General features: G+C 50.2%; 2 protein-coding genes and 1 long non-coding RNA gene across 4 annotated transcripts; 2 read left to right on the top strand and 1 right to left on the bottom strand.

Annotated features, from left to right (window-relative positions):
• Nucleotides 1–1,349: 1,349 nt before the first annotated feature.
• Nucleotides 1,350–23,685, bottom strand: LOC126647746 (uncharacterized). 2 transcript variants are annotated; one of them, XR_007630670.1, is made up of 3 exons: nucleotides 23,662–23,685; nucleotides 17,438–17,514; nucleotides 1,350–1,437 (listed from the first exon to the last, which is right to left on the bottom strand). It is a non-coding gene; the product is annotated as an uncharacterized LOC126647746 (long non-coding RNA). The 2 variants fall into 2 exon arrangements; XR_007630669.1 differs by lacking the exon at nucleotides 23,662–23,685 and adding an exon at nucleotides 17,846–17,869.
• Nucleotides 16,531–18,337, top strand: LOC126647744 (antigen-presenting glycoprotein CD1d-like). The gene is made up of 6 exons (XM_050330265.1): nucleotides 16,531–16,609; nucleotides 16,875–17,132; nucleotides 17,292–17,573; nucleotides 17,664–17,948; nucleotides 18,054–18,150; nucleotides 18,277–18,337. The coding sequence occupies exons 1-6, from the start codon at nucleotides 16,531–16,533 to the stop codon at nucleotides 18,335–18,337; spliced, it is 1,062 nt and encodes a 353-aa protein (XP_050186222.1).
• On the top strand, nucleotides 22,300–24,153 carry LOC126647742 (T-cell surface glycoprotein CD1b-3-like). The gene is made up of 6 exons (XM_050330263.1): nucleotides 22,300–22,381; nucleotides 22,703–22,960; nucleotides 23,108–23,389; nucleotides 23,480–23,764; nucleotides 23,870–23,966; nucleotides 24,093–24,153. The coding sequence occupies exons 1-6, from the start codon at nucleotides 22,300–22,302 to the stop codon at nucleotides 24,151–24,153; spliced, it is 1,065 nt and encodes a 354-aa protein (XP_050186220.1).
• Nucleotides 24,154–25,006: the final 853 nt, after the last annotated feature.

The raw sequence follows: 25,006 nt of genomic DNA on the forward strand, positions 1-25,006 counted from the left end.
GAAATAAGAACCTGGAAGTCTCAGGTGCCTTGATAACATTTATTTACAGGAGTTTGGTGAGTTCCTGGCAGAAAGCTGCTGGAGGTAACATCCCCACATGGAACTGCAGTAAAGGATCATGCTTATGCTTCCTGCTGCTGAAAATCACAGAATAGAATAACACAGTGGGTTGGGTTGGAAGGGACCTTAAAGGCCACCTAATCCAGCCCCCCTGCCATGGGCAGGGACATCTTCAGCTGTTAGGTCTTTCAAACAACCCCAAACTGCCCCCACACCACCTCTGGTACCAGTCCCTCCTCACCATCAATGCTCCCTTCTAAATCATCATTGCAAATCTGACTGACGAGCAGTAAATGAGCTGCTGTTACTCTCTTTTGATGGAGTAACACACACTTACTTGGCTTTAAACCAAGCCTGTTTAATTTTAAATAAATCATTTAGGCACACCTTTAAACTGAAGCAAACCATGAGTCTGCACACTGGGGTGTACCAGTTTAAGCAAGTGGATCGTTGCAATGTTGCTTCTTTTTCTTTTTTTCCATCTTCATTTTCTTACTAAAGCATGAAAGAGTCACAGGTTCCAAAGGCCACCTGCAGGGGATTAATACAGCTTATGTAGGCACACAGAAATGCAGCAGGGACTGATTTTGCTTTTCTCTGTAGAAGAAAGAAATATTTCTACTTCCACCAGTGTGAGAAAAGAAGTTTGTGTATTTCTCCTCTTCTCATGAGCTCTGGAATAAGGCAGCCAGAGCCTGCTCTTGGCTGCACTGTGACATGCAGCAGGCATGGAGTCTCTGGAGTCTGCTGAATCACTCCATGGTGACGTGACGTGGGTGAAATCAGTGGGTCGGAGTTCTGGCCCCAAGAGAGGGTGTTCTCCTCACACCGATGGGACACAGCAGCCTGGATGCCTTTGAGCATCACCTCTGCAACCCCTGCAACGGGCCAGAGTCCCAGCACGCTGCTGGCACCTCCTCCTCCACCCTTTTTGCTGGAGAGCTAAGCTGGGAGGAAGGGTGAGGCAGCACTTCTGCAGTCAGATGATCTCCTGACTGCTGGAACATCTCCCCGGCAATGCCACTTTAACCAATATAAGGGCGAGCCTCTGGGGAGTGCATCAGATCTGCTTCTGATTCAAGGCAAGGCTCATGTGAAAAGTCACTTTCAAAAGTTTCTCTCTCCTTCCAGCCAAGCACACTTCTGTGGCACCTGGGCCAGGATTTGATCTGTTTTGAAGGTCCTAATGCCACTCTGTAGGTGATGAATAAATTTAAAACAGGGTATTTTTTTTCCCCCACCAGGGAAACCAACCTGTAAATGACATCTTCTTCTGATGCATTCCTGTCCCATGGCACTGCTCAGCAGCACATCAAGGCTTGTTAGTCCTTCTCTGCTCCTTTTGCCCTCTTCTAAGCATTTCTCAGCGCCAGCTTCCTAGATTAAATTAAGGAAAAACATGGGAGGGGGAAGCAAGAAACCAAAACCTAACTGTGGCATTCTGTGGTATTAATTTCATTAATTTGCAAGCTAATCAGCTAAATACTTCATGGTAGGTCTCAGCTCTTTGGTAATTTCCTCTGTTACATAAATACAGGGGCCCCTACGTGACAAGTCCGTCAGGTTTAAGTAAAGGAAAAGCAGAGGGCTGGAGAGGCTGTGCAGGCTGGCAGCAAAGAAAAGTTACTGCAGTTTGGGAAGAGGTACTGGAGAATATTATTTCCACTTGCACAGTTTGGGAATTCACAGATTTCACCAATATTTGTTGAAATTCCTGTATTATTTACTAATAGCGGGAATCCCTATATAAATTCCTGTTATTTATTCCTATTAAAACGCTTTGAAGAAGCAAAATGTAGCGTAGGGACCAATGTCAGCAGCTGGCCACTGAGGCAGGGCTCAACTTTAGCACCTGGAAATATTACTGTGGGGGGTTAAGATTGTAACATTAGGTTTCTATTTTATGCATCTGGTTAGAAATAAATAGATTTCATCCTTACCCTGTGATGTCTGTCCCTCTGTTCTGATCACCAGATAACACTGCCAGAACTTATTAAAAACACCTGCTATAAGAACCAAACCAAAACTAACAAAAAAGCCCCACCAACCCAAACCCAAAATATTATAATAATAATAATAATAATAATAATAATAATAATAGGCAACACCAAGAGACTAGAAAAACATCTGATGCATAAAAAGAGATAACTCTAACATGTTGACATAGGCAGCATTTTCATTGTTATAAAATCCACAATTAAAAGATAATAAAACATAATAAAATGCTTCACTTCTCACTGCTCATATCAATTTAATTTCCCCTTGTTAAATGCAGCCATTTAAGGAACTAGACCTTCATGGGGCACATTCAGTAGTTACTGCAGTTTTATATGTCTCCATATGATAATGGGGTGCCTAAAACACATAAAAAAAGAAAACTGTTAGCAAAACTATAAACAAAAAATAGAAAACAGCAAAAAATAGACTTTTGCTGTCTTCTTCTGTCAGGAAAAACTATAGAATGGCCAAAGCATGAGTTACATTTCACGAAAAACTAAACCAGTCTGAAGGAAATTGTGTAACTCAGTGTAGCTTCTTTTATGGCATCACCCCCTCAAATGGACTGTCACTGGAGGGCTGGGGTTTTGCCCCTGGGAGAGCAGCTCTTGAGCTCTTCACAGCATGTCCTGCACATCCCACGTCCATGTAAGGCACCTGTGCAGGGAAGGGGTTGTTCTTCTTCAGGAGCACGAAAGAGCCCCTCTTATCACAGAGGAAATTTGTTTCTGAGAGTGGCTGGTAGGTACATTTCATCTTTTGTGGAAAAGGTGAGTCATATCCTTGTCAGGAACACAAACTGCAGGTAAAAAAGCCACCCTGAACTGTGTGCTTGGTGTTTGTGTGAAAGTCTCCAGGTAGCAAAACTAGGTAATGATTATTTGAATGTTTGATATAGATAACTACTATTTATATAGCTTGACATCCATATGGATGGCCATGGAACAGCTGTGAAGTGTAACCCCTTTCACACAGAAGTATATATTAACTTCTGGGAATGCTTCTGCATTCTGGGTGCTCTGTGTTTTGACAGAGGGAGGATCTCTGGGGCACAGGCTGCCCTGACAGCCTCTCCTGTGTTCATCTGAGAGCAGCCCCCATGAACAGAAGGCCTCTTGGGAGGAGTCCAACATCCCAGTGGAAGGTCTGGTCTCCCACAGCTTGGCTCAGGTACTCCCAGGCTCTCTGGGGAATGAACACCTCCCACTTTGCTGCTCCCCCACAACCAGGCAGAATTGCCCAGCTGTGAAATTTCCTTCCACTCAGCACTGTGCAGAAACCTGCTGCCCCCACCACCCCAAACTGGCCCCTGGATCAGCCACTCTGCCCCCCTGCACAGAGCTGAGCCCTGGCCACCAGCCAAGGGGCACGCCAGGCTGGGGGCTCCCAGCTCATGGGGCTTCGGCAGCTCCTGCCAGCCAGCCTGTTCACCTAACAGCAAAGAGCATTATCCTGGGCCTGGCACACTTAATTCCTTTATCTTGTTCTGCACAGCTTCTTTCCAGCAGGGTAAAGCCAGGATATCCCCTAACTGAATTACTCACAGGCCTGTGGCTTGTTCTGATGCTGCAGCACCAGCGGAACAGAAGGAAAATACTACAGTGGCAGCGTAGGAAGGAGAAAGGAGAATGGATTGCCCACCCAAGGCTTGGAAGGTGAAGCAAAGACAGGAGGAGTTCTACTGTTAGAGGATTCATACGCACTAACAAACTAATATACACAGGAACTGTAATTAATTGAGTTGTTCTGCTGGCTCGTAAGGTACTGAGCAGAAGATTGAAGTCTCTATGATGTTGTATTTATTAAAAGAGAGCTGAGATTGGTTTCCATGCTGAAGATATTCCTGATTCAACATCACCCTGAAGGAAATGTTGAAGGATGAGGTAGAAGGAGATAAACTGATTGAAAAAAATATAAACCCTATGTCTTTCATATGCAAGGTTAGGACAAAATACAAAAAAATGGGAACATGAGCTGTACTTATTCCAGGGGCTTGCCACGTGCCAGAACTTTCCATATGCAAATAGAACACTTGTGAGGTGAAATGAGGAGTCATTTTTTCCTGCTTCTGTAAGCACACAAATCCATTGTCAGCCCCAAGCTCCCTAAAGCTGTCTGTGGACAGACCTGCACAGCCCTGTTACAGATTTGTCTATGCCTGTGATTCAGTGTGGTGACACTTCATGTGTCCCCAGATGCTGGTCAAATAAACAGCATGAGAAAGGGATGATTCTCTGCAGCTTTTCCACCTAGTTCTGTAGCAGGCTCTGGTTACAGGGCAATTTTCCAGCAAGAACAACTGAGACTGAGGTCAGAGAAGAAAATCAATTAGAAAACAGATCTGTGAGGTACCCTTGGAGACATCTCAGTGAGACTTTATAACATGGCCTCCTCATTCCCCTACTTCAAGAGTCTGTATTAAACTATTTACAGTCTGCATAAACAAAGAATGAGTGAAACCAGAGTGTTTTGAGAACCAGATGAGCAGGTTGCCCTTTCCTCCTTCTCCACACCTGGCAGAGAGGTGATGTTTCTGGTGAGATCGACCTGTATAGCTGTACTTGAGGGATTGAATTTCTCTTCTATTGAATTTTTTTTCCTGCCATTCCCTCGTGCTGCTTGCCTGTCCAGTAACCCTTTAAAAGGCCCAACCCCACCTTTACATCCAGGACTCACTGCTGACCACAACCTCTTTCCCCTGAGCTTTGTCATCAAAGCCCTCAGTTCAACTCCTGCCATAATTCTTTCTCGTGCGTGTTTACACTCCTCATGTTCCCACTTCAAACCCTTCACTGCATGACAACATCTTTGTGACCATACCAGGCTATATATATATATATAAATATCTCAGGGAACACTTATTTTCTGCAGGTTTTCTGTTGTCACTGGATCAGCAGGAGTAGCTGGGCCAGAGAGGCAACATTTTCCTGCAGGATCACCGCAGCCACACACCACCAGGATATTATGGAATACGCTCTCAGCGCTTTGCTTGGGCAGCACAGGGGGAATTGCTGGTCGTGCTCTCTGCAGTCAGACCTTTTTGGCCTTGAGCACGTGGTCTGAGCTGTGTTTTCAAAGCTTCTGCGGTCCTGGGAGCTGGATTGTCTCTCTATGTGACGTGGCAGCCAATTCTCACACTGCCTTCTGTGCCCTCTTCATTGTGCTGATGATACATTAGGAAAAAAGAGAGAGAAGACTGTGGATTGAGGGGCCCAAGAACCAGCAGCTGGTGGTGGGATCTCACCTGTTTCCCTTTGTAACTGAGCACCTTGAACTTCTGCAGTTAACCAGGGCTGCTGGTAGATGACTGAGAGTGGTTTGGCAAGTTCTTTCACCGCTTGCCTCGTTACTCCAGGGTGGATCCCATGTGGCTCATAGACACTGACTGGCACAGTAGGTCACTAACCATCTTATGGGAGCTTCACTCAGCCCCCATCCCCAGCTTCTAGCTCTGGGGGCTGGGTATCCTGAGGACAACTAGTTTTGATATTAAAGACTGAGGCAAAGAAGGCTGTAGTTGATATCCTCGTTGCCAGTGCCAGAGCTCCTTTGTTTATTCCAGCTCAACCCCCTTTCTGTTGTACCTGCTTTCCCAACTATTTGAAGCTGTCCTGTCTCCCTGAGCCCAGCCAGCCCAGCTGCCAGGACACATCCCCCCGAAGCTGCTGGGAAATCGATAGTGCTGGAAGGTGGGAAAGCAAACATCAGAGAGGACAAGCCCTGGAGCTGGATGCCTGGACACAGAAGCTGCAAGCTGTCATCACAGAGGGAAAGCAGGTGAACAGAGAGGGCTCAGCAGAGTGGGAGGACCTGACCGGTGAGCAACAGCTGCACTGAAGCAGAGAAGCCTCCACACCCACTTTGTTGAAAGCCAGTGGGTCTTGCATTGCTATAAATGTGTTTAATTGGGTGCTCAGGTGACAAATCATCCCTCCAAGTATTTAGTCATTAAAAAAAAAAAACCTCCCAGGAAAAAAAGTTTGTGGGTGCCAGGTACTTTATGACAGTGAAGTCACTGAGGTGAATCCTCACCAAGCATGATGAGAACAAACTTTGTTTTCCAGCACACCAGGGGCCTTCCAAGTGTTTTGCTAAAATTTTTGACTCATGGCTTAATGCTCTTCTCTCAGATGGTTACATCTGTGCTGCCAATAACTGAGGAAATACTGACTGTAACAGGTAGGCTGCCTTAGATGGATGATGGTGTCAGTTGTGTGTGGGTATGGCTTTTGACCCAACCATTTTATCCCAAACATGGCACTTACATTTTATTGTTTCAAGCAAATTTTACAGTGTTCTTCTGTTTTAAAGACTCTGATGTAGTAGCTTTCCACAAGCAGAGATACTTATTTGTATTTTAGAAGAAAAGCAAACAGAAGATTATAAGGAATTTATCCAGTTTGGGACAAAAGCTTCATTTGAGAGTGATATTTTAAAGGCAAAACCATTGTATTTTAAGTCTTTCTGCACCCTATAGCATCACTGATTCAATACACACTTGTCTGGCTTCTTAAGAATGTTATTAACTGTAATTTCTTTAGAGTAATGGGATTTAATCATGCATATTTCCACATACTCCCTAGCCTGGGGGCCTTTCCAACTGAAGGTGAGCATGACCAGACCTGAGACAAGAGCACAGAAGAAAGAGAAGGCGTGGAGGTTATTAAGCAGGAGACAAAGGGATGAGAAATTACTCAAAGAGCCAGAGCTTTCCTGGGAGGATTATCAAAAAGGAAAAGCCATTTCAGCACAGGAACACGGAGCAGGCAGGGGGGCAATGGCAGGAGGAGCAACCAAGGCAATGTTCATACACTCATGGGGAGCAGAGAATAAACCTTGTTGTTTTCCTCTGAGCTTGTGCACCCACAAACTCTCACTTCTGCTTTAGTGAAGTGCCTGATCTCAACCCACGGGACATTTTCGATCAGGAGGAGGGGAAGGCCCCTTTTTGGAGAAAAGAAGCCTTTTTAGGCAAAAATGAATATATTAAACTAATCTGAAAAGGGGTGGAATTTTTGAAACTATAAAATGTGTGAAATTTAAACCCAAGGGCTCTTTTTTCCTTTCCTCTCTCTCCTTCTCTCTCTCTTCTCTCTTTCTTTACCCCCTTTAAGCTGTTGCTTTCTTTTGCTCTTTTCCTTCTCTTGTGGGTAACTTAAAACCAATGAACTGTGTTTTACTAAAGCTGGTATATGGATTGTTTTAGTGGGTGTTTCCTGTGGGATGGGTCTTTGTGCTGAACGTTTCAGTGAAATGCTTTTTCCTTGGGTCTTTGTGCTGAATGTTTCAGTGAAATGCTTTTTCCTTGGTTGTATTTTACTCCTGTGAAAAACCTTTTGCCTAAGTATCTTATTTTTCTCACTAAATAAAATAGAATTTCTCTTAGAGAAGAGCATGTGACTCTTTGTCCAGACACTAATTAGAGGTTATAAGGAAGCAAAAGGCTTTTAAAAAGTCTTAAATAAAGAAATGTAACTGCTCTGGGCAGTTTATAGCTTAATCCAGAGCATAACACCTTTCCAGCTGGGAAGGGCAGGGATGGAGTGGCTGGGTGGGCACCTGGCATCCAGCCAAGGGCAACCCACCACAGCATTTTATCAAAAATTCCTTAAAATGGTGGTATCCAGCTCTTCTGCATCAGAATGGGAGGGATCAGCATGGATATTTTGCCCTCAGGTGGGGTTCAGGTACAGCTGAGAGACTTGAATTTGTTTGAGCTTTAGCTAGATCATTTCCAAACCTGGTTACTGTTGCACTGAAGCTCATATAAATAAGATGAACAATTGGATCAGGGAAAATTCGTGGCCAGGTGAAAATGAACTTTTAATCCTCATTCAGTATATGGAGCCTATCAGTATATGTAGCCTATCTTAGAAAAAAAAACCCCAAAACCAAACCATTCTTTTTCAAGTATTAAAACTCATTCTGGAGTAAAAAAGAAAGTGCATGATTACCTTGGAAATACCAGAAGGGGTTTTTAGGAGAAGTTTCTCCCTTCTCTTTTACACAACAACCGCAGCAAACTCGAGACAAACTCGAGACCAACACACTTAATGTAGATTGCAATAGCATGTTGAGTGTTCTGTCCCTATCTATCACAGCTGTGGGGATTAAAATTCAACATGGTATTGCTCAGTAGTGTGTGTATTTCTCTTTAGTTGAAGCCTCTACGCACAGATTGTCAAAAGAAATTGAAAAACCCGAAACAAGCAAAGCAAAAATCAAAATAAACCCCCACGTCATCAAAAGACAAATAGGACGAAAGAAAGCAAATCCTAGTCCCTGAAGGGAGCTATTCTCTCCATTCTCAGCTTTTTCATCAGAGGGAATCTGACAGTTTACTTAAGGTGACCTCTCTCATCTGCAACAAAATTTCCAAGCAAAGGAGCTGAATCAGCCGATGAATCAGCACAAATGCTCAGATCACTCTGGCTGGAGGGGGAGGGAAAAAAGGAGGCTGTAAGAGAGAGATCTCTTCAGTTTTCAGCTTTGCTATTCAAATCCATCTGTGTAGAAATTACAGTTGATAGAGCTGCTATTCCTCTTGAACTGAAAAAAACTCCAAACCAAAGCAAAAAACAAAGAAAGAAAAAAACACCCAAAACCACCAAAAAAGGGGCTGAGGTAAATAGTGCTGGCAAAGGATTAATGGGATCCACGTGGATTCCTGACCCTTCTCTCTGTGATGTATCAAGATTGTCTTGAAAGTTGCTGTGGCCTTGAACACAGAGTTTAAGAGCTTCTTATTCTACCTTCAAAATATGCCTGGAAAACCCAGTTAGGGATCAAGCTGGCCAGAATAACTCTCTGGATGTTTTTAGGACGTTTACCCCAAATTCTATACTGGAGGGAGAAATAGGAACGGTGCATAAGATTTTATCTTCAAGAGAGAAATTATTACCTCTTGGCCAATTCTGAGCTGACTATTTAATTTTACAAGCACGACTGAAACAGTTCCTGCATCCACTCAGCTCCAGGATCGTGCTGCAGGCAGACCGTGTGAGCAAGGACCATCAGCCCTGCAGCTCTCAGAGAGACTTCAAGGGGACAAGAAATAATGAAACAGAGACGGCGATAAAGAGATGTGTAATTCGGCCAGGATGGATGAGCTTCCAGAATTCAGGCCAGAATTAACTAAGTTCAGGCTATTAGTAGGAAACAAGTGACAGAGAGACAGCTCTCCCTTCTTATCTAAATCTATTTGCTCCAAGCAGCAAGTAGGTGGAGGGAAATGCCCTTCCCACTCTGCTGAACGACCATGGAAAGCAGCGGGGGAAAGGTGATAACTTGTTTTTGCAGACCAGGAATAAGGCAGGCATCACTGGAGAAACTGCCTAGGACAGGAAAACTTACCAAGCAGGTCTGGAGGAGCTGGCATCAGGTGAAAAGCTTACCACCTCGCTGCCACAGGTGCAGGGGGTGTCTCCCCCGTGGGAGGGCTCGTGGGAGGGTCACCTGCATCCTCCCAGATTATTTGACCTCGGCATGCAAAACGAGGGAGGATTAAAGTCCCTCCTTTGCTTCAGCTCCTTGTCTCTTAAAATGGGGCTCAAAAGAGCCCTCCATGGGGCTGAAAAAAGAGATGATGTGAAGCTTGCGCTGTGTGCCATAGCCAGAAGGATTTGGTAATCCTCAACAGTCATCGTGGGTGCGGGGGGTTAAGACTTGAGTCACCCACTGCTAGTGAAAAGAAAACAACTTTATTAACTGCTTAGTCACAGTTGCTCTTTGCTGCTCTGATTGTTAGAGCATGAAGGAAGCCCTGGGAAAGTGTATTTTGCAAGAAACGTTCCCGGGGTTGACAGCCCTCCCCTGCATTGTGACTTCCACGGGAGCACTGGCACAGGGATGTGGAATGCACACACAGCCCTGGGATCGGCAGATTTTTAATGGCTGAGGAATTTTCTGCAGCTGTACAAGGTGTCATCTGACATGTCTATACTCCACAGGGATCTTTTTTTTCCCAGTAATTGGGGTGTCATTGATAGGCTGCTGTGCCTCTTGGAAAGCTCCTGCCTTCTTTGGGCAGCGCTGGGAGTCTTGGGTGCATTTAAAGGGGAATAGAAAGCTTGTAGCTATGGCAGAGACGTTGCCATTATGGGGTTAATTAGGCATTAACAACTGAGGCCGGTACACATTTTCGGGGGATTAATGACCATCTGGGAGAAACCCACGACCTAGGAATCCCTGATTATTAGTATTTAGGCCTTGTCCTCCCTCAAGGTCATTAGTAGGGCTGCAGGGTATGGCTGGATCAGAGCTGAATACCTGTTCAAAGAGCCCCTCCAGCCCCTGAGGAGTCTGTGCCTGGTTTGCAGCCAGCTGCTGATAAGCTGATACTGGTGAGAAGGTTTCATGGGCGTACAAGGACCATTATTTGAGCGAGGGATAAAAGTTTCACAGATCAGGTAGGTTTTAATCTTTTCAGTTTGTAATATCCATCAGTTGATTTATTTTACAATAAAGGCTTTCCCCTGGAGCTCATTAGCAGCTGTTTTGCTGGTGTCAGTCCCCAAAGGTACCAGTACCTTGGTGTCTCAGATTTCTGCCTGCCATGCCCACCAGCAAGAGCTGTTTCACAAAACAAGTGGGAACTGCAGGATAACCCACCCAAACAGGGAGATTTTATTAATTTGGTAGGAAATTTGAGAGGTTAGACGTTCAGTATTTTTATACACACATTTTGTGTATAAACATAGGTATGTGCATACAGAGAGAGGAGGAGAGGAATGAGGTGATGACCACGAGGTCAGATCGTTCTGGGCCTCACCAAGCGGTTGGATTATTTCACCACCTCTCTCTGGCTCCCCCAGGCAGGTGGTGCAGCGTGGCTCTGGGCTTTCAATCAGGCCTGACAATTGCAAACATCCTCCTATTTCCTTGCCTTCTCTTGAAATCCGAAACAAAGCAAGCACCATTCCGTCACTTCCTCTCTGGGAGGCAGTATTTCTTAGTCCCTCTCATGCATGCATGTCAAAACTCACCCACAAATCGGTTTGCCTTTCTGTCTCTGGAGGTTTTGCAGGCATTTGGCAGGAGGAAACAAGAGGTTTCATGGGGCTAAGCTGAGGCCCAGGTCTTTTCCCATGTGCCTGTTGGCCCAGAAACGTGCGTGTCAGATTGTCCTCCCAGCCTACACTAAGAACTGCTCACCAGATGGAAGTGTCTGCCACGAGGTGCCCAGTTATCACAGCTCTGTGTGGCTCCCATTTTTAACTGATCTCAGAGATTTCTGTCCTGCTGTGGCTCCATCCTCAGCTGATGCTCAGGTTATGGATGCACGGCACAAAGCTGACACTTTCCCCCTGGTCTTGAGCTCCTCTGCTTCATTAGGGCATCCCAATAAAGTTCTGGAGGTGCTTATGGGGACAGAAGAGTCCCCTCAGCTGCCCTTCCTCTCCTGCTGGAGATTAGGCCTCTTGTTCCCCTTTCCATAATAGAATTAGCTGAAATGATCATGGTCTGTTCCAGCTGCCTCTGTTCATCATCTGCTGCATTAACCAAGACACTGAATTACTTCATACCAGCAGGATTGGTCAGAGATTACCTGAAATTGCTTTTTACTTGACTACTTTATGTCCCTCAATAGCTTCTAGTTCAGGCAACCTCTCAAATTTCCTTTGAAAATCAGAGTATGGTTTGTTTTATGGGGCTGTTATGGCAGTTTTGGGGGTTGGTTGTTTGGTTTGTTTAGTTTGTTTGGGGGTTTTTGTTTGGGTTTTTTTTGTGTGTGTGTGTTGTTGTTTGGTTGTTTGGTTGTTTGGCTTGATTTTTTTTTCTTTTAAAATTTCTTTCCCTTCTAGTTTTTAAATCAGAATTTAATTTTGCAGTTTATCCCCTTGCCCTCCCTACAAACATTCAAACCACTATTGAGCACTGCCATCCACACTGCACAGCAGAGCCCTGAACCAGTAGAAGTCCTGAACTGGGAGTAAGAAACTTGTCCTTTGCCAAGAGGGTTGTCAGCAGTAAAACCCCATTATTCCTGTCTGCTGGCACCTGCCAAAAATTGAAAGTGCAGCTCAAACAAACCCACCTTCCACATCAGTGAAGAAAGTGTGACTGAGCAAAGTAAATAAGAAGGCTCTTCAAAATTTTAAACTTACTTTTGCTCAGTTAGAAACATCCGGGCAGTCATATTTAGAGCTCATTTCTGCCTCATCAGAAGCAGCAGTGGCTTGGGAGATCATAATGGATCACTTCAAAAGCAGATTCCTCCAAACCTATATTTTTTTTTTTCCCAGCAGAAACGATCAGTTGAGTTTTAAATAGCTCCAGACTTCAGCAAAGTGTGTATTTGTCCATATTTTGGCTTCACCCTCCATGTAGAGACAAGCCTGGCCCCAATCCCAAGTGATGCATTAAGCGAGCCATGCTTGGAAATATTTCCATCCCTCCTCCTCAGGGAGGTATCCTGGTCCCCGTGGAATACACATCAACAAAAACTCTCATTATTTCAAGCAGACATTTTTCAAACCTTAGTGCTTATGGTTTCCAGAATGGTTTATGGGACATTGGGTGACAATGAAGGGTTCCCAACACACAAACATCCCCTCACCCCATGCAGGAAGGGCCACAAAGGATTCTCCCCAAAGCTACTCTAATCTCAATGCTCTGTGCTCGTGGTTGAGAGTGGCACAGCACTGAGGGAAGGGGGAGAAAAGGCAACAGAGAGTCAGTGCTCATTCTGGGCTTCCCCCAGATAATTAGAAGGCTTGCAATGATTTACCGTGGAACAGGCAAATCCTGGCAGCAGGACCCCCTGGGCTGAGCTGGTGGGTGGGATATGAGTGCAGTTGTGATGTCGTGGTGAGGCAGATGACAGAGAGTCTGGCAGCTCCTCCTGCTCCTTTGCAATGTCTATTAACTCTGACAGCTCTTGGCATCAGGCTGTGACCAGTATGGCCAAAAAATAAAAGCTTAATGGGACATAACTTAGACACAGGACCTGAGCACAGGCATGGTGAGGTACAGACAACAGTAGAAAATATTTAGGGGCCATACAAAATATTTAGGGCCTTTGTTGTTCTACTGCTCTGCACTAGGCACCCACAAAGTTAGGACTGTCTCAAGGGAGTCTTGGTGAATCACAATTTGATTCCATGTGTACATAGAAAGTAAGAGCCTACCAAAGATGCTCCCTGTAAACAGTTTTTTAATCAAAGGTTTCTGTTTCTTCCTTTCCTGAGACAGGGAAAACTGAGAGAGAAAGGAGGGCTTTATCAGTTCTCCCTCTTCAGTACACCCAGCCTACACAGGACTTCCAATCATGGCTTGATTAATGCAGCACATCCCACTTTCTACTTAGGGATATAAAAAGATAAGAGGCTTGGCTTTATTTTTAACCAATGAGTCATTCTTACCTTGCATCTGTTTAGAAATATGGAAAGAGAAACAAACTGCTCAGATGGCTCTTTGGAGTTTTCAAAACCAGAAAGAAATGGCACTGAATCACAATCTCAGTTCACAACTGGTCTTTTAACTGGTTCATTTTTACCAAAATGGATCTGAGGGACTGCACCCCAAATACCCCGAGAGCACCTACATCCTTTCTCTCTTTTTTTTTATTTTTTTTCCTATTTAACTTGTTTCTCTGGCAATAACCCAATTCCCAGAGCACTGCTCTGCAACTCCTTCAGTGTGTTTTTGTTATCTGGGGGCTGTGCTGCTTCTCTCCCACCCCGATGAAGGGTTGTGCTGGAGGAGAGGCTCCCACTTCACACCGTCCCAGCAAATCAAAGTACAGTCAGAAAAGGGCAAAACCGAGCTCCTAAAGCCCTCCCAGGGACAGAACAAACCAGCAGGCATTTTACCACTTCAAGAACGTCGCATTCTTGACTGAGCATAGCATTGGCAGCCCTGTTTTCACTGCACTTTTCCTAAAATGCTTCCAGACTCGTTTCAGGATCAATGCAGACACGAGGGCAAGGGGAGGCAGGGACAAACAGTTTTGGGTTTCTCTGCACCACGTTGGCCACTTCTCCTCTCTTCAGGGCTGTCCATGCAGTTGGAAAAAACAAACAAACAAACAACCTCTAACGAACCTCCCTGCATTTGTCTGCAACAATATTTGTGTCTGCAATGTTATCTCAAACAATTTTGTCAGCCCCTCTACGCTGGTTAGGAGAGGTGAGGAGGCACAGCTGGAGCCCCGTGGTAGGATGGTAGCAGGGGAGTTAAGGGGGAAGCTTACTGATGATCTCCTGGAAGGCCTTGAGGAGAAAGGATGGTTCCCAGGACAGCACCAGATTCCTGGGAAATATCGAGGGGGCACTTGAATGTCAAGACCATGTGGAGAGACATTCAGCTGGGCAGGAATGGATACTGAGGTTGGGATGAGAGCCCCACTCTCAACCCTGCTGGCAGGAGAGGCACTTTGTTTTTAGGGCAATTTAGCAGTGCAGTTGCAAACCCCTTTAAAGTGCTTAGCAATTTACCCTGTGGCACTACGAGGCACTGTACAGCTCGTGTGTTGCTCTGGGAGGGAAAAGCCACCCATGAAGGGAATTTCATGAAGTTGGATACTCAAACTTCCCCAGTTAAAAAGGTTCTTCAAACATGCAATTGCATACAGGTGTCCTCCCATATACTTTCCATCCTGGCTTACCTTAATCACAACCCTGCCAAAATGAAAGTCCCCGTGAACACAAGTTAAAGGGGCAAAACCTCCTGCAGAAGACACTGCCCTCTGGGTCCTCTGTGCGACAATTTGGAGCCCTCTGCCACCAGGAATGGGAAGAATGTGGCTTCAACATATCCCAGTCTGCAGACTTCCCAAGATGAACACCAAGATCTCACCTGGACACGTGAGTAGTGTTTCTCCAGCCATCCGTTCAGACAAAACAAACATGCCTTCTTTTTACTCTGCTTTACTGGTTGCAAATCAGCTCACTGCTTGACAGAGCTGTAGGAGCTCTCAGAAAGCTGGCAGCTGTTTGCAGCTGCTCAAGGAGGGCCACCTCCTGGTGAAACTCACTCCTCGACTTGAGAAAAAGGAGGAGGATCAGAAGGGTCAAGGTGAGAAAACTGCTGGGTTGAAGTAAACACAGTCGAACAGGTAAAGCAAAAGCTCATTTTTGCCCCAGGATGGTCCCGTTCCTCATCTGGAATCCACTGTGTGCCAGGTTGAGGACAGATACAACCCACACAGAGAGCAGGCAGAGCTCAGCCTGCACCAGCAGGGCTGTCAGGTGCTTTGCTGCACACCCTCAGCAGCCAGTGGAGCATCATGGAGACAGAGACTTGCCTCCGAGGTCACAGCCCATCTCTCTGCCCCCATTTTGCACAGACAAGGTCTGCTTCTCTCCATCCCCAGCCAGAATCGCAGCTGCTTGGCATTCTCTCTTGTGCTTAAATACCACAGGCAAGTCCTCAAAGCCTTTCCAGTTCAGAAGAGATTATCATTAACTCAAGCCCTAAACTGTGATAAATTTTGATGCAAAAAGCATTTTTCTGCATTTGTAAGGATTCTGATAGGCGAGGTTGCAATTATGTGGCTTTAATTCACAGTTACATATTGGGAGAGTAAAACATTGAATTTGGCTTCTTGTTGTATGTACTTGCAGGAAAAGCTTTAAGCCAAGGTGGGTTTCAAGTGTCAAATTGGCCAAAGCAATCTTGCACTGAAGTATCTTGAAAAAAAATAGTGCATTTTTTGCATTTGTTAGGCCTTTCATTGATCCAGCACCGGACACTGGTGCCAGTGGGGCCAGAGCAGGGGAATGGCTCCCACCGTTCCTGTTCCCATGCACAGGGGACTCTTCAGCAGGGGGACAGGGTTCCCTACCAAAGCTGGTACAAAGGAAAGGGAAGTGCCAGGCTGCAGGCCTGCTCTTCTCCTGCAGGTTTGCCACATCACCAGCTTCTGCAGCCACAGCCCATCAGTGAGGCCTGGCTGTGGTGTGGTTGGCAGGTGACAAAGAGGCATGGGATGGGCACACAGCCTTGGGGCACAGAGAGCCCAGAATGAAGCCATGAGGTGGGAAGGGGCTTCACCTGCCCTGAGGGAAAGGCAGCCCCGTTGGTGTGAACCCAGCTGGCAGTGCAGAGTGGATGGTGGTGTCTGTTCTGGGCAGGGCGACACATGCCAGGCACAACTGGCAGTCCAGGCTACGGCATCAGGGCAGTGGATGCAGCCCCTGAAAAGAGGGCTCAGTTCACCCACACCACCCTAATTGTCCAGCTGCTGCCTTGGCCCTAAGGGATCACCCCTGCGTGCAGTGGGCTGACCTTGCTCACAAGCAAATTCCCCCAACACTCACAGTCATACCCAGGCTGCCCCAGCCCACCCCAAGGGGGAACTTCAGAGCCCTCCCCTAAACCTCAGGGCCAGCCCCATTGGCTGCCAGGGCCATGAGCACCAGCACAGCTGCCCAGGCAGAGCCAGCCTGAGACATCTCCAGCCTCATCTCACACAGCCTCGTCCTGCTGCTGCACCCACTGCTGCACACTCTGGGCCTCACTGCTGGCACCATGCAGCCCCCTCGCTGCTGCTGCCTCCTCCTCCTGCTCTACCTCTTCCTCCTCTCTGGCACATGGGCAACTCTGGAGGGTAAGTGGGAGCCTTGGCTCATCCACAGCTGCTCCCATGGCCCCGTGGGACTCCCTGGGCAAGAGGCTTCCTGCTCCCCATCCACTTTTGGCTCTTGCTTCCTCACCCCTCCTCGTTCCCTGGCTCCACACCTCCTCCTCGGCAGGGAGGCCTAGGGGGCCCACAGATCACTGCAACCTCAAGGACCTGCTCAGCAGCCTCTCCACTTTCCCTGTCCCTCTCCTCCCACTCCCATCTTCTCCCTGCCAACCCCTGTCTCATGTAGGGACCGTCACTTTCCGACTGCTCCAGACCTCCACCTTCCAAAACACCTCCTTTGTGGAGACGGAGGGGCTGGGCCTGCTGGAAGACATCGAACTTGGTTCTCTTGATAAGCACACCTGGTCCATCCACTTCCACCAGCCCTGGGTACGTCAAGCCCTGCCCCACAGTGACTGGGACACCATTGACAACATGCTCAAGATCTATTTGCTGAAGTTCAGACACCTGATCAGTGAAGGGGCCATGCAGAGGGATGTGCCCTGTGAGTATCCAGTCTTCACTGCCTCCCCTCTCTGAACAGCAGCTGGGTACTGGGGAAGGATCTGACAAGTGCTGGCACTGTACAGGGGACACTGATCATGTCCACAGCAAGGCAATCCCAGCCCCTCATGCAACCTCTCTCTCCTCTCTGCCCCTCCAGACCCCTTTGTGGTTCAGTGCAGGGCAGGCTGTGAGCTCTACCCCAACAGGACCTCTCGGACCTTCGCCTATGTAGGCTACAATGGGCAGGATTTCCTCAGCTTTGACTCAGACAATGATACCTGGACCCCCTCCCAGGACACCGACCTGTCCCGGCATGTCCTGGCTGTCCTCAAGAACCATACGACCCTTGGTGAGGTGCTGGAGGTCTTCTTGAACGATACCTGCGTCGATGCCATGGAGAGGTTACAGAGATCAGCAAGGGCAGCTCTGGAGAGACAAGGTGAGACCACCCTGACCCTGCCACGGCCACCCCAAAGCCCTGGGGCCAAGCCCTGCCCAACCAGGGCTTCCCTTTGCTCCCATCCCCCAGAGCTGCCCGTGGTCACGGTCTTTGCCCGCACGCCCAGCCCACAGCAGCTGCTGCTGGTCTGCCATGTCACCGCCTTCTACCCCCGGCCCATCAGCGTGGCCTGGCTCAGGGATGGCCAGGAGGTGCCTCCGGGCCCGCAGCTCAGCACCGGCCCCGTCCTGCCCAACGCTGACCTCACCTACCAGCTCCGCAGCGTCCTGGCCGTGGCCCCCCAGGACGGGCACAGCTACGCCTGCCGCGTGCGCCACCGCAGCCTGGGCACCCGCAGCCTCCTCGTCCCCTGGGGTAGGTGCCACCCGCGGGGACGGCATGGGGCGCCCGAGCCGCCCCGCCCTGGGGCACGGAGCAAAGCCCGCCAAGGCCGTGCCAGCCCCTCCTTCTATTCCGCAGGGAACTCGCAGCTGCTGCTCATCACAGCGCTCCTGGCCGGGCTGCTGGGAGCCGCGGCCGTAGCTGCCCTGCTGCTGCTTGCCGTGTGGAGACGCAGGTGAGTCCCCTTCTGCCCCACACAGCGGCAGTGGGACACGAGGGCAGGGGATGCCCCAGGGCATTTCTGCACCCCCACAACGTCTCTGCCCTGGAGCATCCCTGAGCTCTCCCCCTCTGCTTTCAGAAAGCACCACAGGATGGAGCAATCAGAGTCCAGGAACTCCACCCTGAGCAAAGAAGCTTAGCCCAGAAGGAGCCAACTGTCCCCGTTCCCTCCCATCACCCGTCAACCCACAGGGACAAGAACTACCCTTTTCTGCTTCAGGATTACAAGACTAACTCGACTCAGAGATGCAGGGGAGAAACCTGGGTGGCTCCTCACTCACCTGCATTTGCTAAGCAGACACAGATGCAGGGCTGAGACCTCCTCACTTGTGGCACTGCCTTATGCACCCACTGAGGCTCTAGGGCCCCTAAGTGCCCAGTGGCCATTTCTCCCACTTCTGGTACAATAACACTTTTTTCAGAAGGTGGAAAACTGAATCCTTCTACTTTCATTTTCTAGATTTTTTTTTTCTTAAAAATGTCTTTATTAACCATATTCCAGAAACATTTGTTCTGAGACTGAACTGTTCCACAAGAATTAACAGAACTGTAATATGTGGGAGCTGTAGAAGTGTATAACAAAAACAAAATACAACATTCATATTTTCACTAAGATCACTTGCCTTTCCTCAGGAGCTGGGTGGGCTTGGGGCAGGTTTTGATCAGCTGCAAATGGAAGCTGGAGCACCACGGAATTATCTGCACCAATTGCAGGCAACACCAGGGCAAGGGGGAAGAAAAAGTGCAGGTGTGCCTGTGCACACATGAACATGTTCTTACCTATGGCAGGGAAATGAGGAACTGTGCACATGGGGGTGAAGTGCCCCCAAGGCTTCTAATAAAGGAGGAAAAGGAAGCCCCTGTCCCATTGAGACAGCGCAGGTCAGACAGACACAGGAAGGTGTTTAGTTCATGCTCCCAATCAACTTGAACACGCAGCTTCCAAAGCTTTGGTTCCACTGCAAAATTTCCCCAGATCAGTCTGGCAGCCACCTGTGAGCCAGAATATCCCACTGGCCTGGGGCCATATCCACCACAGCTCTGCTGGGCTTCGTTCTGCCTTGGCCAGACCCTGCAAACCACGATGCTGGTGGCAGGACTGAATTTTCCTGGCAGCCAGAGTCACCTGCTGGCACTGCAGGGCTCAAGGGCCTTGCTGCATGACGGGTGACACCAAGCCTCTCCCAGCCCTGGAGGAGTTGGGACACACAGATGAAACCCTCAGGTGCAGGCAGGGCTCCCTCTGGGAGCAAATGGGGCAATTGCTGTCCCAAGCAGAGTGGAAGCCCCTGCAGCACTCAGGGGATGGGGCAGGATGAAGCTCTCCCACCAAAGCTGGAAAGCAGGTGCAGCTGGTGAGCAAAGCTGTGCAGGAAAGGTGTTTGTGGGAATGAGCTCCCAAGAGACCCTACGGTAACACAGCCACAAACACCTGGCACCAAGGAGGTGTCTGCAAGTGTGTGCTCACAGCCCCCCAAGAGACCCTGCAACAACATCCCCCACCCAGGCATTTGGACAGGGCTCTTCAGACACCTCAGCCCAGCCCACCGAGTGCTGCTGCCCACCCACCCAGCTCAGGCCAGCACCCGGGGGCACTGCATCCCTGCCCACCCCACCAGCACCCACCCAGGCACAGCCCTGGCCTCGGGGGGTTACAGCCTTCACCTCAGGGGGCACTGCAAGGAACAACAATCACCTGAGGTGTGACTGAGGACCATGGTCACCTGAGAGGACAGCGAGGACCAATGGTCTGTGTGGATCAAGAGCCCCCTGTCCCCTTGGGTTATTCTCTGACCAGACAAAGTGACAGTGTGAAGGATGAAGAAGTTGTGAGCAAGAAAGAAAGGGGGGGAAAAACCAACCAACCAAACTAAATCAAAACCAGGAGGACAAGTACATTCAGTAGAGAAGAGGAAGGGCTAAAGCAGTACTTCTGATCCCCTGCAACAGTGGGAGACATCTGGAGAAAATTCAGAGGGGCCTGAACACACTGTGACCACCAGCACAAAGCAAGTGCCTGCTCCTGTCCTACCAGTGACCCAGGCACCAACAGTGTCACCTGCCCAGGACAGAGGGCTGAGAATGGCCCCTCAGAGGGCTGAGAGTGACCCCTCAGCTGCTCAGCAAGAAGTCCCCAACACTCATCTTAGAGGGGACCATGGGGACAAGTGGTCGCCTCACAGCACAGCGTGTACCAAAGCCCCTCTGCCCCTTCCCTCCCTGGCTGCCCCAGGGCTGTGCTTTGCCATCCCACCAGCCAAACACTCCCCTCTGGGCCCAGCACTGGTGGATTCAAAGGAAGGGATGTGGATTTTGTGGTGGCAGAGCTGAACATCCCCTGGGTGACGCTGCTGGGGAAGGTGGTGCCATTTCTGGGCCTGCCAGGCCACCACAGCATCCCTACTTCTCTCTGGGACAGCTCCATGGAAGGGAAGGGGGTTGGTGTCCTTGTGTCCCCAGGACTGACTCAGTGTCACAAGGGGCTGGACCTCAGCCTGCAGCAGCACCACATGGGCCTTCCCCGTGTCCCCACAGCTGGAGACACCAAAAATGGAGACATGGAGCAGTGACACCGGGATCCAGTTGTGCTTGGAGGGGTCACACACCAGGGTGGGCACACACCTCTGCTCTGGTTGTGTTTGGTTGTTATCAGGGCACCCCATCTCAGACTTCCCCTCAAATGTGGTTTCAGCTCTGCCTTTGCCCTCAACTTGGGCTCCCTCCAGGAAATGGGAACAGAAACTGCAGGTGAGGGAGCAGCAGTGGATCAGGGACACGGGGGGTGAGACTGGCTCTGGTCACCCCAATATCCCTCCAGCACCAGACACTGGTGCCAGTGGGGCCAGAGCAGGGGAACGGCTCCCACCGTTCCTGTTCCCATGCACAGGGGACTCTTCAGCAGGGGGACAGGGTTCCCTACCAAAGCTGGTGAGAAGGAAAGGGGAGTGCCAGGCTGCAGGCCATCCCCAGGCCCTCTCCTGAGAGCATTCAGGCCAGAGTTGGGTTTCCCTGACACTCGTGTGCACGGAAGCAAAGAAACAGCTCCCAGGTCCCAAGGCATGGATACAGCTCCATGGAAAGGGGGAAGCTGCTCATCCACTGAAACTCTCTGGAATGGGCATCAGGCTGAGGGTATCATGGTCCCATCCCCATCCCAGCTTGAGGATCCTGCCTGGCCAAGTGCCACTGCTCCACGATTCTGATGACTGTCAATGGGAAACAATCCCTTCCAGGCCCTGCAGCCCATCACTTCCCTTGGGGACCAACACACTGCAGCTGCTCAAGACCATTGGCCTTCTGCACTCCAAATGGAGTTCCTGGAGGAGCTGCTTCATCCAGCTCTGCCTGCACCCATCCCTGACTTCACAGCTCTGGTCCAGACTGGAACTGCTCATCACCTCAACCTGGGGAGTCCCTTTCCCATTGAATCAGGTCAGCAGTGCTGAGTGGCCAGCGAATGTCACCATCAGCTCTTCTCCATCACTGAGCTGTCCACGGCCACAGTCGTTGGTGTGGCCCATCAGTATGACTGGGAGGTGACAAAGAGCCATGGGATGGGCACACAGCCTTGGGGCACAGAGAGCCCAGAATGAAGCCATGAGGTGGGAAGGGGCTTCGCCTGCCCTGAGGGAAAGGCAGCCCCGTTGGTGTGAACCCAGCTGGCAGTGCAGAGTGGATGGTGGTGTCTGTTCTGGGCAGGGCGACACATGCCAGGCACAACTGGCAGTCCAGGCTACGGCATCAGGGCAGTGGATGCAGCCCCTGAAAAGAGGGCTCAGTTCACCCACACCACCCTAATTGTCCAGCTGCTGCCTTGGCCCTAAGGGATCACCCCTGCGTGCAGTGGGCTGACCTTGCTCACAAGCAAATTCCCCCAACACTCACAGTCATACCCAGGCTGCCCCAGCCCACCCCAAGGGGGAACTTCAGAGCCCTCCCCTAAACCTCAGGGCCAGCCCCATTGGCTGCCAGGGCCATGAGCACCAGCACAGCTGCCCAGGCAGAGCCAGCCTGAGACATCTCCAGCCTCATCTCACACAGCCTCGTCCTGCTGCTGCTGCTGCACCCACTGCTGCACACTCTGGGCCTCACTGCTGGCACCATGCAGCCCCCTCGCTGCTGCTGCCTCCTCCTCCTCCTGCTCTACCTCTTCCTCCTCTCTGGCACATGGGCAACTCTGGAGGGTAAGTGGGAGCCTTGGCTCATCCACAGCTGCTCCCATGGCCCCGTGGGACTCCCTGGGCAAGAGGCTTCCTGCTCCCCATCCACTTTTGGCTCTTGCTTCCTCACCCCTCCTCGTTCCCTGGCTTCACACCTCCTCCTCGGCAGGGATGCAGCCACCTGGGGTGGGTGCAGGGGTGGGAACCGGGGCTGCCAAGGCTGTAGGGGCCTAGGGGGGCCCACAGATCACTGCAACCTCAAGGACCTGCCCAGCAGCCTCTCCACTTTCCCTGTCCCTCTCCTCCCACTCCCATCTTCTCCCTGCCAACCCCTGTCTCGTGTAGGCACCGTCACTCTCCGGCTGCTCCACACCTCCACCTTCCAAAACACCTCCTTTGTGGAGACAGAGGGGCTGGGCCTGCTGGAAGACATCGAACTTGGTTCTCTTGATAAGCACACCTGGTCCATCCACCTCTACCATCCCTGGGTGCGTCAAGCCCTGCCCCGCATGGACTGGGACACCATTGAGAACATGCTCAAGATCTACTTGCAGCAGTTCAGCCACCTGATCAATGAAGGGGCCATGCAGAGGGATGTGCCCTGTGAGTATCCAGTCTTCACTGCCTCCCCTCTCTGAACAGCAGCTGGGTACTGGGGAAGGATCTGGCAAGTGCTGGACACTGATCATGTCCACAGCAAGGCAATCCCAGCCCCTCATGCAACCTCTCTCTCTCTCTCTGCCCCTCCAGACCCCTTTGTGGTTCAGTGCATGGCAGGCTGTGAGCTCTACCCCAACAGGACCTCTCGGGCCTTCGTCTATGTGGCCTACAACGGGCAGGATTTCCTCAGCTTTGACTCAGACAACAATACCTGGACCCTCTCCCAGGACACCGACCTGTCCCGGTATGTCCTTGCCTTACTCAAGAACTACACCGCCCTCAGTGAGCTGGTCGAGGTCATCTTCAACGAGAGCTGCGTGAATGACATGGAGAGGTTACTGAGCTCAGGGAGGGCAGCTCTGGAGAGACAAGGTGAGACCACCCTGACCCTGCCACGGCCACCCCAAAGCCCTGGGGCCAAGCCCTGCCCAACCAGGGCTTCCCTTTGCTCCCATCCCCCAGAGCTGCCCGTGGTCACGGTCTTTGCCCGCACGCCCAGCCCACAGCAGCTGCTGCTGGTCTGCCATGTCACCGCCTTCTACCCCCGGCCCATCAGCGTGGCCTGGCTCAGGGATGGCCAGGAGGTGCCTCCGGGCCCGCAGCTCAGCACCGGCCCCGTCCTGCCCAACGCTGACCTCACCTACCAGCTCCGCAGCGTCCTGGCCGTGGCCCCCCAGGACGGGCACAGCTACGCCTGCCGCGTGCGCCACCGCAGCCTGGGCACCCGCAGCCTCCTCGTCCCCTGGGGTAGGTGCCACCCGCGGGGACGGCATGGGGCGCCCGAGCCGCCCCGCCCTGGGGCACGGAGCAAAGCCCGCCAAGGCCGTGCCAGCCCCTCCTTCTATTCCGCAGGGAACTCGCAGCTGCTGCTCATCACAGCGCTCCTGGCCGGGCTGCTGGGAGCCGCGGCCGTAGCTGCCCTGCTGCTGCTTGCCGTGTGGAGACGCAGGTGAGTCCCCTTCTGCCCCACACAGCGGCAGTGGGACACGAGGGCAGGGGATGCCCCAGGGCATTTCTGCACCCCCACAAGGTCTCTGCCCTGGAGCATCCCTGAGCTATCCCCCTCTGCTTTCAGAAAGCACCAGCGGGTGGAGGAATCAGAGTCCAGGAACTCCACCCTGAGCAAAGAAGCTTAGCCCAGAAGGAGCCAACTGTCCCCGTTCCCTCCCATCACCCGTCAACCCACAGGGACAAGAACTACCCTTTTCTGCTTCAGGATTACAAGACTAACTCGACTCAGAGATGCAGGGGAGAAACCTGGGTGGCTCCTCACTGTCGTGGTTTTGCTCTGGGTCAGTTTGCTTTCACTCTCCCCCACAATTTTTATTACTTGAGAGAAGGTTTATGCAGATAAAATAGACTGGATCTGGGAAAAAACAGTATAAACATTTATTACTAACAAGTTAAAATTAAAGAATTATATCTACAACTATTCTACTTAAGTAAAAGTGCTATGTATTTACAGAAAATACTTCTTCCCCTATCTTATTATTCTAAGGAGGAAAAGCAGTCTCATTCTCCGTTTTTGGAGCTCCAGATCTCCTCAATAACTCTGCAGTACTCTCGTTGTAGCTGGAATTCCTTCATCTCTCTTTAACTCTGTGTCGGTTTCCAGGGCTGGGCCTACCCCCTCTTGGGCTAAGACCGGAGGTTGGGGGTTACTCAGGCTCTGAAGGTTTTCTCTTCCATGGGGCTTGCAAGGGGACACTTGCCTACCATGGATCTTCTCCCATGGAATTACAGGGGATAATGACTTACGAGTCCAGCCCTGTTTCCCTGTGGAGGTCCCTCCCCATGGGAGAACAGTTCTTGATAGACCTCTCCGACATCGCTCTAGCATGGATCCCTCACTTGGATCCCAACATCCTTACCCGAGCCGTTTTCTGCTCCGGCGAAAGGCTCTTTCTCTCAAAGTCACAAATCTTCAGCACCAGTAGGATGGATCTCTCACTGAGATCCCCAGCTTACCCAAGCCATCTGCTCCAGCGT

This window comes from Myiozetetes cayanensis, unplaced genomic scaffold, assembly GCF_022539395.1.
Source record: "Myiozetetes cayanensis isolate MyiCay16 unplaced genomic scaffold, myiCay2020 scf40, whole genome shotgun sequence".
NCBI lineage: Eukaryota > Metazoa > Chordata > Aves > Passeriformes > Tyrannidae > Myiozetetes > Myiozetetes cayanensis.

What these genes read in the sequence shown, in the direction of transcription:
- LOC126647744 (XM_050330265.1), top strand. Translation starts at nt 16,531, where the DNA reads ATGCAGCCCCCTCGCTGCTGCTGCCTCCTCCTCCTGCTCTACCTCTTC. An exon ending in CAGCCTCCTCGTCCCCTGGG is followed by an intron (nt 17,949 to 18,053) that starts GTAGGTGCCACC and finishes TCTATTCCGCAG; the next exon opens with GGAACTCGCAGCTGCTGCTC. An exon ending in CTTGCCGTGTGGAGACGCAG is followed by an intron (nt 18,151 to 18,276) that starts GTGAGTCCCCTT and finishes CTCTGCTTTCAG; the next exon opens with AAAGCACCACAGGATGGAGC.
- LOC126647742 (XM_050330263.1), top strand. Translation starts at nt 22,300, where the DNA reads ATGCAGCCCCCTCGCTGCTGCTGCCTCCTCCTCCTCCTGCTCTACCTC. An exon ending in GGCAGCTCTGGAGAGACAAG is followed by an intron (nt 23,390 to 23,479) that starts GTGAGACCACCC and finishes CCCATCCCCCAG; the next exon opens with AGCTGCCCGTGGTCACGGTC. An exon ending in CAGCCTCCTCGTCCCCTGGG is followed by an intron (nt 23,765 to 23,869) that starts GTAGGTGCCACC and finishes TCTATTCCGCAG; the next exon opens with GGAACTCGCAGCTGCTGCTC.